General features: G+C 41.0%; 1 protein-coding gene across 1 annotated transcript; it reads left to right on the top strand.

The window, feature by feature from the left end:
- Positions 1-643: 643 nt before the first annotated feature.
- On the top strand, positions 644-18,145 carry LOC139219490 (integrin beta-3-like). Its single transcript, XM_070851366.1, has 15 exons — positions 644-754; positions 1,255-1,340; positions 1,948-2,152; positions 2,406-2,658; positions 3,994-4,156; positions 4,370-4,531; positions 4,708-4,803; positions 5,524-5,613; positions 6,418-6,552; positions 8,101-8,545; positions 12,420-12,642; positions 12,729-12,829; positions 13,426-13,545; positions 16,023-16,189; positions 16,882-18,145. The coding sequence occupies exons 1-15, from the start codon at positions 688-690 to the stop codon at positions 16,948-16,950; spliced, it is 2,382 nt and encodes a 793-aa protein (XP_070707467.1). The 5' UTR covers positions 644-687; the 3' UTR covers positions 16,951-18,145.
- The last annotated feature ends 116 nt before the right edge of the window (positions 18,146-18,261 follow it).

Below are 18,261 nucleotides of genomic sequence, written 5' to 3'. Positions count from 1 at the left end.
TAAAAAAATTCTGACATAATTTGGGCGACAGAAACAATAAATTGCAGCATTAATAAAATAAACCCTGCAGCGCCTTCGTGACACACACTCAAGAAGGAGCTCTGTAGTTTTGGTGATACTTACGGCTTATGTCCACTAGTGGGCACTGTACACTAACGCAAACTTCACACACACACTTAATTACGCTAATGCGTACTTTATTAAAACTATTGCTTATAGCACAATAAAGCCTGCAATTTTAAATTCAGAACTTAAGTCAATATAACCTAGGTCTTATACTCGGATTACCCTTTTCCAACGCTAATCTCTTTTTTCTTTGAAATTAAAATGCGCTAATATGCATATTTTTTTTAAATATTTGAATATTACACTATATTATATGTGATACTGACTGAAACAAACTTCTAAACAGATCCTAGAGTGCACAACAACAATAACAACAACATGCCACATACCACATGCTCCACCAAAATAAAAGCTCCTAAACTCTCAGCTTTGGATGCTGCTCTTCTCCCGCCCACTACATTTAATAGTATGATAATGAGCGCTGCGGATGAAGGGGGTGGCTCACAGACATTTGACTCTTACTTGGAGTTGCAGATGAAGAAGTTTTTTTTTCTTCTTCTTCTCTACTTACAGCAGAGAGCTCGTTGGCAGGCTCTGTCCTCACTGAGAGCCCGCACCAGGATGGGTGCTCTCCCGGCGCAAAGGATATTATGGACTTTGATCTGGACGGTAACAACTGGAGTATACAGTAAGTTATCATTTGACTGTTTTCAAGTTTTTCCTGTGTAGCCAAGAATGTGTTGCAGAGGAGGGCATTTTTGGAGGGCAGTCTTGAGGCAAGTTTTCATCTCGTGGCTGTTAACTTAAATTTCCTCTACTGCAGCAGAATATGCTGCCCCAGGAACATGAACAGTTTAGGATGTCAGTACTTTTTTTTTAAGTCATTGGCAAGTTTTTTTTTTCTTGATTTTGAAGAATGATTTAGAAAGTTGTGTCACTGATGGATGCACAAGGATGCATCATGTGTAAAGAATGAATTAATGATTTATCCAACACCTGCAAAGTTGGATGGGTCCCACTGGGCCAAAGGCAGGTTTGATTAACTATTTTTATTAATCAAACTCTGTATGTTTATCTTGATCTGTTTGGTTTGCATATCCTTACTGAAAAGAGAGCTGATCCCTACATTTTTTCTGACATAATGTATGAATTGTACTATTGGAGAAATAACTCCCCTTTTGGTTACAGCTTCAAATGTCTGCACCTCCAGAGGCGCCAGCACATGCAAGCAATGCCTGGCCGTGCACCCGAGCTGTGCATGGTGCTTCCAGGAGGTGGGTTCCTTTTCCACCTCACTTCTCTCAGCCAGCCGGGCTGAATGTCTTGAACATCAAATGGGTTCAGGTGAAAAAAGGAAAGGGATCTTTTTTTAGTGGCTTTATTACTCCTTGTATTATTTGGATTCTGTTTGGGTTTGATTCTTGGCTCTTCAAACACGTTGACTGAGCTTGCGTGACTGCATGAGGATGTAGTCATATTTTCTGGTTCAAACTAATGAGTGCAATGATTTAATGTTGTTAAACTCAATCTGGGAGTCAATATAGACAATCTTGCATTCAAGTGCAAGCTTTTCCACTGGATGACTTCAGCCTGAGTTTACTGCTGAGACTTCCTCATGTTCAGAGGCGTTGGTCAAATGATCAGGCAGTGTACAGACATTTTGATTCATAGAGGAATTTTGAGATTTTTTAATAGAAAACATCAGATTCTGTATTTAAATGAAGCTAACATGCACACATGTAACACAGCTTTATCACAGATGGGAATTCTATACATAAACAATTATTTGGTTACATTTTTAATGAATGAAAGTGCATTCAAACCTGTTAGGGGGCTGATGGTATTTGGCTGCTTTTTTGTATAAAATGCCTCTTCTGTCAGGACTTTGGACAGGGGGCTGCCGGTTTATCCCGCTGTGATCTGAAGAGTAACCTTGTGGCAGCGGGCTGTGCTCCGTCAGGTCTGGAGTCTCCCAACAGCAAACTGCAGGTGATCGAGGACCAGCCCCTCAGCAACAAGGCAGCAGGGGCCACGCAAGACGTCACTCAAATCAAGCCCCAGAAACTACACATCACCCTCAGGCCAGGTAGGGTTTCCATCTGAGTGTCAGTAATGGGGACGAAGCTCATGACATACTAAAGTTAGAGGAATGGTGTTTTGATTCAGAGGGAAGTTACACAGGAGAGAAGTTGAGCTGTTTTCTCTGCATCGTTTATCCATGGCCTCCTGCCTCTTGCTGTAATTCATGTGCAATATGATCACTGTGTGAATGACAAGACCCACAGCAATGACATCAAGTAAAACTGTTAAAAATGGGATTTCTTCATCACATGTCCCAGATGACGCCAAGCGCTTCACAGTGAAGGTGCGTCAGGTAGAGGACTACCCTGTGGATCTCTACTACCTCATGGATCTCTCCTACTCCATGAACGATGACCTCTTCCGCCTGAGGACACTGGGAAAAGGCCTGGCCGAGGCCATGAATCGCACCACCAGCGACCTCCGCATGGGCTTTGGGGCTTTTGTGGACAAGCCGCTCTCTCCTTACATGTACATCTCCCCCAAAGAGGCTGTGACGAACCCCTGCTACAGGTAGAAGAAAAGGGTTTGAGTTTGAAAAGGACTTCATACAGTGTTGCCTTTGTTAATGGCATGCTGACCTGGTTAAATACAGATGGGATAGAACACTCTCAAACTGGAGAGACAAAACAACAAATAATTCTAAATGTTGTTTTTACCCTTCAGCTTTTGTATGTATCAAACAAACAAGCATATTTCCCTAAATGTAAAACTCATCCTTGTGCTTGCCACACTTAATGACAACAAGAACTTCAGGATTAGCCTCCTTAACGTGGCTCTTTGACTGTACATGAGCACCTAAACTGAATCCAGACCCCTTTGTAATGGAACATTTTTATTTTAGTGGCTGCGTTCTAACGATATTTTACATTCCTAATACGTACTGGAGTTGATTTCAGTGCTTGTTTATGTCTGCATCTGGGAAGTCGCTTCATTATGCAGATGATGTCATCTTTGTGAGGACACCTTTAAACACAGAGTTGCACAGCGAAAATACGAGTAGGCTCAGAACCACAGCACTTGTTAAAGGCTTACAGTTGCTCCCTAGTGCCAGGTCAGCTGCTCTGAATCAGCTGCAGGTGATCTACCCGTAGAATAAGAGTGTCCCAGTGTAAAACGATGTAACTCCACCCAAAGGCTCCTCTGAGGCTGATTTGGTGGTTTAAGGTCTCTTGGGCTCATTTACTTACACACAGTCTCCCTGAGACCCAGCCTTCAGGAATGTTTTGAGTAAAAGATAAGGCAAGTGGAGAATTTTGGTCCAATAGTGTGCGGTACAGAGAGAAAGGGTCCACCAGCAGAGCAGGAGAGCCTTTTTAACCAAATGTTAATCTTTGGGAAGCTTACCGTTCAAAACTGTGAAATTCACTGATGAACAGGAGAACAACTCTAGAGATGGCAGCGTTGGTCTGCGACTGAATCCACTTCTTTTTTCCATACTAAAATATCTGAACAACTTTTGCATGCATTCCCATGGAATTATGTTCAGATATTCATGATCACAAGAGGATGAATCCTAATAACTGGTGATCCTTTGACTTTTCCTTTAGTGCCACCATGAGGATTATTGGATGGATTGCAATGACATTTGGTACAGACATCCATGTTCCCCTCTGGATGAAATGTAACAACTGATACTTTGACTTTTCATCCAGGGCCTTCATCAGGTCAAAACTTTAGTCTGTCCAACACGTTGGTTTATGATCAAATACTAATTGGCATTCCCACAAGACTCAGGTGTACTTTGCATCACATGGCATGTAAATCAAAAATGAATGCATGAATAAATGAAGAAGCTGATAGCCGCTCTGCTGACCTTTGACCTGCTGATCTCTGTTTCATTGGCAGCATTAACACCACCTGCCTGCCCCAGTTTGGCTACAAACACGTCCTGTCTCTGACGGAGGAGGTGGGCCGCTTCACAGAGGAAGTGAAGAAGCAGATGGTGTCCAGGAACCGGGATGCACCAGAGGGAGGCTTTGATGCCATCATCCAGGCTGCAGTGTGCAAGGTGGAGAAGCAGCCTGCATTTGTACACACACACACACACACACACACACACACACACACACACACACACACACACACTCACTGTCTCACACATAAAACTCTGATTTTGTCTTGTCAAAAGACAGAATTGAGGTTAATCAGAAAGAGCTTTGCCTTTACAAGCTGAACTAAATCGTTTGGCCTTCTTTCCTTTCACTGTTACGTGGTTTGATAGGAGCAGATCGGTTGGCGCCCCGGTGCATCCCACCTTCTGATCTTCACCTCAGATGCTAAGACTCATGTAGCTCTGGATGGTCGTCTCGCGGGGATCGTGCAGCCCAATGATGGGCAGTGCCACCTGAACTCTGACCATATGTACAGCATGTCTACCACCATGGTTAGTGTGTACTGTAAGTGTGTGTTGGGTGCACAGATAGTGCACAGAAATAGTATGGGAGAGGACAGAGAGAATGAAGGACTTTGTTTGAATTGAGATTTGTTGAGGTATGAAAGGGAACATTTCAGTGTTTATCTCTGCATGTGCTAACCACACTGTCCTGCTTGGCCCTGCAGGATTACCCATCTTTAGCTCTGATCACAGAGAAGATGTCAGAGAACAACATCAACCTCATCTTTGCAGTCACCAACCCTGTGGTGCCTCTGTACCAGGTCAGGAGCTCCGCAGCTCACTCTGAGCACATCCAGCATTTTATTCTCCTCAAGTTCTGTAAACTAAGCAAATGCTCTTAAACTGACACTGAGAAGACGACAAATCCCACTCGGTAATCATCTCGTCTCGAACATAATGTAGCGCCTCAGCTCAAGTGCTCCAAACCTCACCGCTTTTAAACAGAGATTCTTGGATCCTGCGCTGGAAGACTGCAAGCTCGAAATCAATCACTATTACACACTATTCAGACACAGCAAGATACAAACTTTTTTTTTTCTTTTTTCTTTTTTTTTAACGTTTTTCCTAAAGTGGAGGCACTGTCGCAGCTGTTGCAGCAGTGTTGAAGAGAATATTCACAGAAATTAGAATGAATCAGAGAAATGTAAATCAAACTGTAATTGGTCGTTACATTGTGTGGACGTGAGTTCACGTCTCTGAAATGAGTGTGACAGCTGTAAGCTTCCCTTTTTGTGCTTGTTTCTGCCTTTTTCCTGTCATTAACTTTTAACTGGATAGCAAATTGTGACATTTTGCTGGAGAAGGCATGAAGAGGCATTAGATTACCTTTTAATAATGTTTTACAATATTTAGCAGGCATCGATGGGTGTATTTTTGTATATATACATTTGTAACTAATGATCCATTATTGATTATTTATGGTTTATAAATAGTTTTCCTGTCTGCATAGGATAACAACAGTCTGTCTTTCTGTCTTGTAGAACTACAGTGAGCTGATTCCTGGCACCACCGTAGGAACACTGTCCAATGACTCGGGCAATGTTATTCAGCTCATACTGAATGCCTACACTGTGAGGGTTACACACGCATACACACACACACACACACACACACACACACACACACACACCTTAGACTAGACAGGGTTAGGGGATGACATGTGTTTGCTGACACACACCCACAGTGTCTGACTCATACACACAGTCGAGCCAAAGTCTTGGAAGAAATTCTGCAGTAGCCGAAGTGTGAAGCTGACCAAATGTGGGAAACTCCTGGCTGTGTGTCATTGTTCATGTTTTATTTGGGTTTATTATGCAGAGAACAGGTGAATTATCTGAAAATGAATTTTAGCTTTAATCCTGGCTGTAACTGTGTATCTACGCTCAAACTGGAAAAAGGAAATGATTTGAATTGATGAAGCTTCTATAACTGCCAGCAATGTGACCAATTTTGAAATCAGATTTGATTTTATTGATCTGAACATGGGATTTGGCTCGGCACAACCAAATTTGAACACCCAACATTTGATTTTGGCCGCATGACACAAGTCTACATACTCATCCCTCCATGTGCATGTCTTTGTTGCACAAATCTCATGACAACATCACAACCACTTTATCACCACTTATTTTACCATATTTCTGTTTTCTCACTACTGTGTGACACAAACGCAATATCCTGTGCAATACACACATGTAAAAATGTATCTATATATATCTTATATATATTTAGCACTAATTCTGCTACTGCTTTATTTCTGCTCCTTTTCTGTCTCCTCTGTTGCTGTAACAAGTAAATCTCCATGGTGTGGGATAAATAAAGTCTCTCTTATCTCATATCTCTTTCCTGCTGTTTTCATTTATCTGTGTTGCCAGAAAATCCGTTCCAAGGTGGAGCTGGAGCTTCAAGGTGTCCCGGAGGAGCTGTCCCTGTCCTTCAACGCCACCTGTCTGAATGGAGAGGTCATCCCTGGCCTCAAGTCCTGCTCTGGGCTCAAGATAGGAGACACGGTCAGTCCATGTCGCCCCCCTTTTTTATGGCAATACTGTGGAAATGATTTGTAAGCAGTTCAACCAGAGTGATTTTTGCGTTCATTGATTGTTTCATTTGAAGGATTTTCAGTGGCCTGAAGATGGAAACAAGAAAAGTTTGAAAAAAAACCCCATAATTTTCTCAGACCGGAAATATGTCTCCTCTCTCTCATTGTTTTAATCACCATGTGACCCCTCAGACTTATCTTTGGACCTCTGTTTTGAGAGATTGATGTTGTTCTTTGTGTAGGGAAACATTTGTCCTTATTGTATTTGTTCAAACTGATATAGTTGGAGCTGGCTGTGAGACTGTTGTGTCCATATTTACTAGTGTCTACTAATACTTTCATCCTCTTGTTTCACCGTATAAACTCATACTCCTTATTCTATCAGAGCTACATGGCAAAAAGCTTTCTTCTCAACAAGACACATCTCAGATTCAGCCTGAAAGAATTATTGACTTATGATAAGGGGGAAAATGCTTGATGAGGTAAATCCACATAGAAACTATGACGGCAACAGAACATCAGATGACAAAAAGTATAAAGACAATGAAACTTTACTTTATAAAATTCCCTAAAAATAAATTGGTTTACATAAGAACACAAGTACTATATTTACAAAGTACTGTATTTACATGGTATCAGATTTTATTTAATGCCGACCTTTTCACCCTCAGCCAACATGTCCTATTTCTACATACGAAGGGACAAGTGGCCATAATCATGTCTTGATTGCTAAAATAACATTGTTCCACATACTATTCTTCATGTTCTTTTTGGTCTCTTTCCATTTCCCCTCTTGCAGCTATCTGCGTGTCTTTAAAGTCGGATTTCCCCGTTTCCCCGTGGTGTGAAAGAGCAGATGTTGGAAACAATATATATCAGCGCTGTCTCTTAGCTTGTCTGTTCGATTTGATGTTTTCTTGTCTTCCTGTCGTTCTTCTGCCAACTCCATTTGGAGCAAATTGTCTGCTTTAAGAGTTCTCTTGGTTTCTTTATTTGCATTTTTTCTTTATCACAGCTCCTTTGGCTCTAGTCCCCGTTTTCTCCTCACTCCAGGTGATTGGCCTGCACACATTACTTTCTCTCTGCCTCAGCTCCTCTTACTTTTTGCCATATATGGCCGTCTTTCCAGATGTAGTAACTGCCCACTTTTGGACATTCACCAGATTTGGATGTAATGCTGAATGAACAATTACTTTGACCAAATACATATGGAGGCATTCCCTTTGTCACGTCTTTGTGTTGTTTGCACCGACAGGGATTAGACGGTGCTCACAATTGAGCGGCTATTAAGTGAACATTAACACACATTAACTAAAAGTACTTATCATGTGTTATGTAATCTTAACCAGGGTGATATGGAAGCACGATCAGTTTCACAATGTGTGTCTCTGTATGTGACAAAGTCAACACGTCCACACATTGACAATCTGATGGAGAATCTCTTTGCCTTGAAAAAACATTTTACTTTTTTAATCCAAATTTTGACACCTTACAATTTCAATTCCCTCCTCTCATGCAGGTCTCTTTCAGTGTGGAGGCCAGAGCTCGCGGTTGCCCCAAACAAAAGAAGAAAACCTTCATCATTAAGCCTGTGGGCTTCAAGGACTCCCTCTCCATCACCGTCACCTTCGAGTGCGACTGCAAGTGCCAGACCAAAGCCCAGCCCGATAGCCCCAAGTGTAACCACGGCAACGGCACCTTCGAGTGTGGCATCTGCCTGTGCCACCCAGGTCGCTTAGGGCCACATTGTGAGTGTGCAGAGGGTGACTATAACCCCACAGACCAGGACCGCTGCAGTGGACCCGCAGGCTCTGGAGGACCTCAGTCTGCCATCTGCAGTGGCCGTGGAGACTGTGTGTGCGGTCAGTGTGTGTGCCACAGCAGTGACTTTGGAAAGGTCTGGGGAAAGCTGTGCGAGTGTGATGACTTCAACTGCCTGCGCTACAAGGGGGAACTGTGCTCAGGTAAGATTTTACCAGCTAAAAAGTTACTATCTGTCAGTATTTTTCTTCTTAGTTTAGTTCAGTTTGGTTATAAAATGTCATAAAATAGTGAATCAGAATCACTCAGTGACCAAGTCGATCCTCAAACACTTATATTGGAGAAGCTGGAACAAGAGAATTTTGTGATTTATTTATTACAAAATCAAGCAAAAATGGCAAAAAAAACATGCCTTTAAAGCTCACTAATCTATGTATAACACCTGGTATGTTTTATCCACACAGACACTCCGCAAAGAAATAGTCCCACACGTAACTGTTTCTCCATTGCTCCATCCAGTTTTTATGCTTATCTAGTTTCTATGTTTCTATGCTTGCTCTTGGCAAGTAAACAAATAAGTATATTTCCCAAAATGTTTAACTATTCCTTTAATGTTTTTTTTTTCACATCACTCACTACGCAACTGAAGAGATGAAGGGAGTTAAAACGCCTCACTGACTATCATAGACATTATGTGTGTCACATAGAGAATGTATGTTAGAGAATGTATGTGTCTTTGCCGTTTGGGCTGGCCATCCCCTTCACCACACTGACTTGCCACCCACCTCATCTGGGAAGAATTACATACAATAACAAGTCTGCCTTCTGCCCAGGACATGGGCTCCCTTCACAATAAACATGTGGTGTGGTGAGTGCACCGTGTGTGAGTCTAAGCTCAGGTTGTATGTTTGTGTCAGCCAGGCCAAGTTTTTGTACTACAGGAGTTCAACAGGATTCACACACAAAGAAGGTCTTTTCGAGTTTGACAGTAGCTCTCTCCAGTCAGAGGGGACTCTCTGAAAGTTTCTCTATCGTGGTTGAGATTTTTAAACAGTGGGCATGAGTTTGTGTTTGGTAATTGTTTAGAGCTTTAATTCACAGCTTCACGATCCTCCTCTTCTTTTAAGTGCTTTAAAAGAGACAGTATGTCATCAAGTCAAAACAAATGATGTTACCCTGAGGATGTTTCTAATTGACATATTATGAGCAGTATTTCAGTCTGGGGTTAGCTGTGTAGAGTAGACAATAGACCATACATAACCATTCTGTCTGTCTTTTTCTAACAGCAGTTTATTGGCTTTCAGTGCTGACACAAGTTACATTCTTAGAGAAAATCCTTAAAACAATGGTGGTACATGTTCATAAAAATGCTCAAGTGTACTGAAGCACAGCATTTTACTTGATTTACTCGTCCTTCTTAGGTTCAACATCTTTTACAAGATGTACATCTGACTTAAGCAAGTCAATGTTGCTCCCAAATCTCACTCCAGACCCAATGATTAGTTCTGGAATCAAATGTATTAAAACAAAACAAAAGAAAAACTTGGACATTTTTTGGAATTATTTATCACTTTCCTTTATCTAACTCTATTTATTTTCCCTCCTCTCCACGAACTACTGCCTACATGGCTAAAAAACCTTGATCACTGGTAGTTCATGCATATTCAAAATCAATATTAACAATTTTAAAGTTTGTTTGTACACCTGCTGTCACTTGGTAATAAACCGAACAGAACAAAAGTAAGACTGTAAAGATGGCACAATTTGAGTGTAAGGAAAGACAAGAGACACAAAGACACAATTGAAAGAAAAGGACAAAATTGCCAAAAGTGCAAAGAATTGCAATCATGGCATCAAGATGTACAAGCTTCTATTTTATTAAGGCAATTCCTCTTAATCCCACATATAAGAAGTTAAAACACACAAATTGGTATTCAGACTGCTCAGGAGATATTTAAATTGAGCATTGTTAATTGCATAATGCGAAGTTTTGGCACAGACTGCTCTGCCGCTTGAGCTTCATCACATCATTACGTCTCATGTATCACTCAACCCCCCCCCCCGCTGCTCTCACACAGAAATGTTTTGCTATTCCCCAAAGCCCATAGATTAACATGAAAATACCTTTCAGCTTAGTCATTGGCTAGTGTGGTGTAATGAAGCTAAAAATAAACCCATGTTTGGTCAGAAAAGGGCCAAGTGGGAAATGTTCTGTGTGCTTGTGTGTGTAAAACATGGTCTACAGTTGTCTTGAAATACCTCATTCAGTGCTACAACCAAAGTCCATGTTCTTCCCCCACAGAATGGTCTAATTAAAAGCCAGCGTTCCTGTGGTCCAGTGGTAATGACAGTTTGTTCATTGTTCACTCTTTATCCAGTCAGACTGTGCCAAGCAGCTTCCTGACTCTTTGTTTATCTGTGCATTGTTTTGTGGCGATAAGCCACAATGTTTTCTGCATTGTCACTGTCTTATTGGCATGCACACACACACACACACATACATGGAATAACAACAAACCAATGGGCACAAATTCACTCACACACACACTGAATCACGTAGCCAAAAATAAAAGCTCTCCAGACACCACAGGCACACAATGAGATGGATTTTTGGTCTTTAACCCACTCATTGAAATAATTTCAACCCTAGACCATTACTGGTGGTCATTACAAGACTTTTTTTCTTTAGTGAGTTTTTAAAAAAAAATTTAAAGTTATGGTGGAAATCAAGGTCAATGAAGTTACCATATATGGTTTCTTGCCGGTCTGTCATGTAGCCTGATTGTTGCTGATTGGCTTGGAGAAATCTCGTAGTTCTACTGCCTCATGGTGAGGCAAGGGGCAGCATTTTGAACTCCCACTTAAGTTACCAAATATGGTCCCTTGCCCGATAAAGGGTTAACAGATGCACAGATATACCACTTACTACTTCTGCTTTTCAGTGTTTGGTATAAAAAATCCAGAGCTCCTGATACAGAGTGTTTTAGGCAGGGCAATTGCTGAATATAAAGGCAACAATGGTGGATCTCCCTCAAGGCAGACAGTAACCACGCCATCTCTCAAATAAAGTCACACGTCATCGCAAACAGGAAAATACAAAAAGTCTGACACAGGCTTCTGGTAAATTCACTTATAACCCTTTAACAAGCCGCAGCCAGTCATTACAAACTCACACTGACCATCCGAACATTGTTCAAACCCACAGAACTATTGGAGTTTCCATAACTTTCCAAAGGTACCCCATGTGTCTTTTGTGGGAAAATGTGTATGAAATGGTGCACGATGTTGTGTTTTATTCTATATTCTATATTGTATCATATGTAAAGCTAATAATAAATATCTGTGGTAATGGTGTAAGATATAGACGGACCAGCCACAACCAAGCTCCTTAAGGGGAAACAAAAAGGGAAAATTGCATGTAAAAGAAATATCACTTGCATATCATGTTATTAAAAACCAAACTCATATTAGCTTATCAAACTATTGAAATTATTATCACGCCAACCACTAAGCACCTACAGTATTTCCTTCTCTCTTTTCCAACTTACACCACACATTTGTTTTCACACAGAATTTCACTTGGTCACGTTGTCCTCCTCCCCATCTTTGTTTATCCTCTTTTTCTTTCAGTCTTTTACTCCTCCTGTTTACCTCCCTCCCATCTGTGTGAATAAAAATGATACCAATAAACAATGTCGTAGTAGCTGTGTCCAATCTCAGCCACTTTGTTGGGTTTGTCACCACAAACTCATGTTGTGCAAAAGTGCTCCTCAACCTTGCAGTACTACATTTTAAATTCAATCCAAGTTTGAAACATCTGGAAAGATAACAAATAATTTAGGATGGCAGTGTGTGTGTCATATCACACATGGCAGGTAGCATTTTCCATCTGGTCATAAATAATCTTGAATGGAATACTTTACTGATTTTCGGTGTGACATAATTACAATGAAGCAGCAAACGAAGCACATGCTGACCAGAATATCAGCACATGTGATGTGATTTAAAGGGGAAGAATTAGTGTTCAGGTTATAAAAGGTTGTTTTCTCTCCTCCTCTGTCCTTTCTTCTCTCCCAGGCCATGGCGTCTGTAACTGTGGCTTCTGCCAGTGTGCACCAGACTGGCAGGGTGAGAACTGTAACTGCTCCAGACGTACTGACACCTGTATGTCCAACCTGGGCTTGCTGTGCAGCGGTAGGGGCCAGTGTGTGTGTGGGGCCTGTGAGTGCACCCAGCCCGGGGCGTACGGGGCCACATGCGACAAATGCCCCACCTGCCCTGATGCATGCACCATGAAGAAGTGAGTCTGCACACAGAGTTATGTTCAGAGCCAAGAAAGCCATTTGAAATGTACTGTTGGCCTGATTGATGTTTTTCTGCTTAAAGGGAGTGTGTAGAGTGCAAGCACTTCAAGAGAGGCAAACTGTTTGAGGACAACACCTGCTCTCGAATCTGCAAGGATGAGATTATGCTCGTGGATGAATTAGGTGAAAAAAAACCCCACACTGAATGTTGATATCACATTAATGAAGGGTTTGGAAGACGTAATTAATGGACTTATTGATGGTTAATGATAACTGACTAATGCTCTGTAAATCCATGAGACACCATTAATGCAAAGAAGTTTTAACCATTTCAATAAGCCATTATGTCTGCAGTCATAATGATGATAGATTTTTAATAAGGGTTATTAGTTTCTCACTCAGCTTGTGCCATCCAGTCTAGTCCAGATGCTGTGGAAACTTTTTAAAAATGTATCATATATTCAATATTTGAATATGAATTTAATGCAATCCAGTTTATTTTTTTTTAACAGCAACAACTTGTGACATTTACAGGGAGGATGATAGATGTTAGCACAAGAAGAGAAGTCAAAAAGTCAGCAGATATCACCCAAAAATACCTCTTAAATGATGAATGAATGTTATTGAAAAAGTTGTGAATCCCAAAGTGAGTTCTTAAAGTTTACGAAATTATTCCATGAACTTCAAGATTCAAGATTTAACGTATCTGTCAGACCAAAATCAAAAAGAGATACATGTCTTGACTAATTGATGAACCATTTTCCTCTTAATCCATGCAGCGCTGCATGATACAAATGCTGTGAACTGCACTTACAAAGATGAGGATGATTGTGTGGAGCGTTTCCAGTACTATGAAGACACGAGTGGGAAGTCCATCTTGTTTGTCGTCAAAGAGCCAGGTAAGAGAGATCCATCCAACATACGGTAGATAACTCAACTAACAAATATTTAAAGCTGTGTTAATTTCAGATTCAAATAATGGCTCAAATAACTACATGTAATGAGAAGGGTCTCTTAAAGTGAGGAACCCACAGAGAATTAGCACCAAACTCTGCGGTTCTCTTCGGCACTACAAAGCTTTTTAGTGTCTTTTGGCTGTTTTTTTTTATTTACTGGTAAACCGCGTTTTCTGGCAGATTTCTCAGCTAAAAGGCGCTGATGAACCGATTGTACACTAGCTGAACAACACCAAATGGCAAATAGACAAATTAAGCAACTAGCTGGTGAACACAGTGGAGTATTTAGCAGCTAAAGAATTGTATCCTCTGGAGTTCATGAGGACCAAGCCAAGAGCTAAAAGGGGAGTTAATATCAGATTTGTGTTGGTTAAGTGGCTACAAAAACAACTCAAAATGATTTCTCCAGGTCCGCTGACAATTTTATACGATGATAATGTGTCAAATGTGTGTTTACAGGTTGTTCCGCTGACCCAAAGTGGCCAAATAAATCCATTAATACTGCTTTAAGGACAGGAATGTGTAAATATGGTTAACATTATGTGGAAGAGATGAGGGAAGTCACACAAATAGACAGTTCAACAACTGGGGAAGGATAGAATCTACAATCTTAGTTCAAGGACACCTTCCCTTGTGTGCTTTTTTTCTTCCCCCAAGTACAAGTTGTCACTTCCCTGCTGCATACCCTTCATCTGCTTGTTAAGTGGTCAAATACAAAGAGCATGGGGTGGTAAAACAGCCTTTAATGACCACCAGTGCCCGCAGAGAAAGTCTGTCCCAGGGTCTGCCTTTAATGAATGTGTGTGTTTAATTTAGGCACAACTGGGTAGCAGAGAAGTACACCAACATTTGCCTTGAACACGGCGCACCCTGCCGTGTCAAAGAGGGTCGTAAACAGCTGCCCAGCTCCTCTTGGAAGCCGCTGACTCTACATATCCCCGAAAGGAAAGCAGGAGAGGGAGAGAGAGGAGGCTAAGTAAGCAAAAGAAAGGGATAGAGAACATTTTAGACAGGGAACATGAAGCTGTGTTACGAAGAAGAAAGAAGAGAGGAGGGGAAGATTGGAAACAGTCAAAGTTGACTAAGCATTTTTCTCATAAGTTGATAAATAATGTTGCAGAAATAAGCTTGTAGTACCAACCTGACATGATTTGTAGATAGTAAGACGTAACGGTAGCAGCCATAGGGATCACAAGGGTCGGGTGAAGAACAGGAAATGGAAGAAAATAGGAATGAGGAGAGAGGAAGAGGAGTAAAGCTTTGATGTCAGCTGTAAAAGTCCACCCTGTCCATAGACATATATGCATGCAAGCACACACTCACACACAGACAAATGGTTTGATATACAGACATACTGTGCATAAAGCCTGGCAAACAAACACACATATTGACCAGATGGCTCCTAACACTGGTGGTAAGACATTTTTGCTGAAATTGTTGTCAGACATGAGTTCATGCTCTCTCACAAACAGTGTAGCTTGATGTTAAAGGCCTTTTGTAGCTCTTGTAAATGTGTCTTCTTCTCAAATCATATCTATTTGTCTAACAGAGTGAACAGAGAATTAGTAACTGAGTAACATTAGTACGGTGCCAAACAGCATATTATATTTAGCAGCTTTAGCAGCTTAAGAGCCAGTTATTTCCCTCACAAGTCAGTGGAGGGCAAAGATAGTTCAGTTTAGGAAACAGCTGTAAATTAAAGCTGGAAACTAGAGGCCAAACCAATCACTTTGGCTACTGAATGTGTTGAGATGATGACATGACTTGTTTCTTCCAAAAACTCCTGAACCTCCCAAACAGAAGATGTAGACAGAGTGGAGTACTCAGAAACATACTTGGGAAAGTTTTTCCGGAACAGCTAATGACGGGAAAAATGACCAAAGAGAGCACAACAAGTAATGTACTGTGTTATTCCACTCTGGTGTAGGAAGGTTTAATGATTCATTGAAAGAGAGTACTGTCAGTCATCTATTGTACAGCCTTCTTGAAACTGCAAATCAAATTCCTATTGAGTTTTGCCAGACCACAGTGAGGGAAGGGAGATTTGTGGCCTGGCTGTGTGAGGTTACTATTTTCCACATCAGCCCATCCTCCTCTTTGCTTTTTGGTCTTTATCAGTCCCAATGTCTTCTGTTCACCAGCGTTATACTGCACCCACACCACTGGGCTTTATGCCATGTGCCTACCAGCATGACAGGTGTCAATACTGCTATTAGCAATTCAAAAGCTACCAGCGAAGTGGTAGCATTTAGCGGAGGAGTGGGCTACAGCAGAAGAAACATCAAGCCCATGTGAGCGAAGGAGAGGACAGGGAGGAAATGGCATTTAGAAAATCAGACTTCCTCCAGCCTGGCTCCTGGCTTATCTTCTCCTCTGTGAGCACTTTGCTCATTCCTGTATCTCTTCCTCCTTCCATCCAGACTGCCCCAAGGGTCCGGACATTTTGGTGGTCCTTCTGTCGGTGGCAGGGGCCATCTTGTTCCTTGGCTTGGCGGCGCTGCTTATCTGGAAGCTGCTGGTCACCATCCACGATAGACGAGAGTTCGCCAAATTTGAAGAAGAACGGGCTCGTGCCAAGTGGGACACGGTCAGTGATTTTGGCACAGGGTGGCTTGTGCGTGTACATGCTCTGATGTGCTTTATTTGAAAAAAAAAAACTACCTATGTGCAAGGCTTTATTTATATAGCAATATTCAAACACAAGGCAATACACACAGAAACATTAAAAACATTAAAATTTCATGTAAGCCTAAGATAGAAATCTAGGTACAGTCAATGTTGATGTATTCAAATAAAAAACATTTAGATTTTGTTTAAGGCAGTGGTGCCAGCAAACCCCCCCCCCCCTTCCTTGGACTCCTTTTTTAAAACATGGCACACACACAATCGCACCTGAACCTTCATACACTCACACGCAAAAGGCCACCCACGCAGCCTCTCGCTCTCGCTTTCTGAAGATGTTTTTTTTATTATTTTTGTGGCATGCTGTTACTCCCAGCAGAACAAAAGGCAGCCAGCGGAAGGGCTGGGTTTAAATTAGCTAACACTAATTAGCCTTTACTGGTAATAGGCTTCTTTGTGCCCTCACAAGCACACCCAGATCCCATAGGCCAGAAACCGCAAACAGTCATAGTAGGTTTAAGATGCTCTCTGAGTAAAGAAAGTGAAAACATGAGCCACACATTCAAGTTGGAACCTTTAAAGGTCTAGTGTTTGTAAGCTTTTGCGTGTGTGAAACTCACCTTAACTTTTGTCTCTTTATGTGTATTTGGCCAACAGGGACACAACCCTCTCTACAAAGGAGCCACGTCCACATTCACAAACATCACATACAGAGGAAAAGACTGATGCTACTGAACAAGAACCAAGAAAAAAGGATGAAATAACAGACTTTTGCTGTCCTTTGTGGGAAGGCTCCGGATCATGTGCAGGCCTCTACTGTCACAAGACAATAATTAATAATTATTTGTGTTTGTACATATGTAGAAATGATTCCAAGGACACATTTTATCAGGGATTTGTCATAAACACCCTCGTATATTACACTGATAAGTATGATATTGTTTTGATTTTGTGTGATTGACAAGGAACGCTTGTTTTGTGCAGGTTTACCCAAATCATGTAATTTTCCCTAACCTCAGTATCTAGTTATGTGTCGTTTTTTGTTCCATTTGCCCCTATTTCTTTTCAGTAACCTATTTCCTAGATAAACCACATCATCATCATCATCTTGCTGTGGATAATTTTCACAATTTTTTTAACCTTTGGTGGAAAATAGTATCAAATGAAATTGGCAGCAAGACTAATCAAAATATCTGTTTCAGAGGCAGATAAAGGCCAAACTACCACATGACTGGATACCACTGAGGCTGACTAGGAAAATATATATTTAAAAAGTGACATGGCTGAACTTATCATTGATGTCAGTGGAGGAACTGAAGGGGGAAAAAAAACATCACTTCCTGATCAGCGTCTGGATTTCCTGTTTGTTCCTGTACTCAGTGGGACTGTGGCAAGATAAACTGTCTTGAAATTAAGTAACATGCTGGAGATATGGTGTTGTTCGGAGTAAACCATTCATTTAGCGGAAACTGCGGCCATTTCTTGTGAGTGTTTTCTGTTCTGTTCTCTGAGTGTTTTCTCCCATGTGGACAGTTGTTTGGTTTTTGTTGTGTTTTTGTCATTCTTTCTGATGAGGAGAACTTTTTAACCTCATACGTTGTCCAGTTTTGAGATGTTATGGTTAAAGATATTAGATTTCAAGACATTTGACTGCAAATTAATGACATTATTATTTTTCATGTAATCAGCAAATGTGATGTTATTCTAAATGACTGATGTTTTTAAAGGTAAAACAGTGACTAATTGTTCCAATATGTCTTTTGATTTGAATATTGAAAACAGGCTGAGCAGCCTGAAGCTCCATCTCACCCAGAAACACATAGACAATCAATAGAGTGGCAGCTTGCTGTAATGTTCATTGTGTTTACAGTCTACAGTGACAGTGAAGCCTTTAATAAGCTTTTATCACACCAGGTCAGTATTTCATGAGCAGTTTATAGCTTGAGAAGAATTTTCTGAGTTAATGGCCAAATTTGATTATTCCAAATTATGCATTACATTGGAGGAATTTAATTAAGAAACAGCAAGATATATGAC

The sequence above is a fragment of the Pempheris klunzingeri genome, chromosome 20, assembly GCF_042242105.1.
Source record: "Pempheris klunzingeri isolate RE-2024b chromosome 20, fPemKlu1.hap1, whole genome shotgun sequence".
Taxonomy (NCBI): domain Eukaryota; kingdom Metazoa; phylum Chordata; class Actinopteri; order Acropomatiformes; family Pempheridae; genus Pempheris; species Pempheris klunzingeri.
The sequence above is the reverse complement of the archived record's forward strand: the minus strand, read 5'-3'. Positions and strand labels throughout refer to the sequence as shown.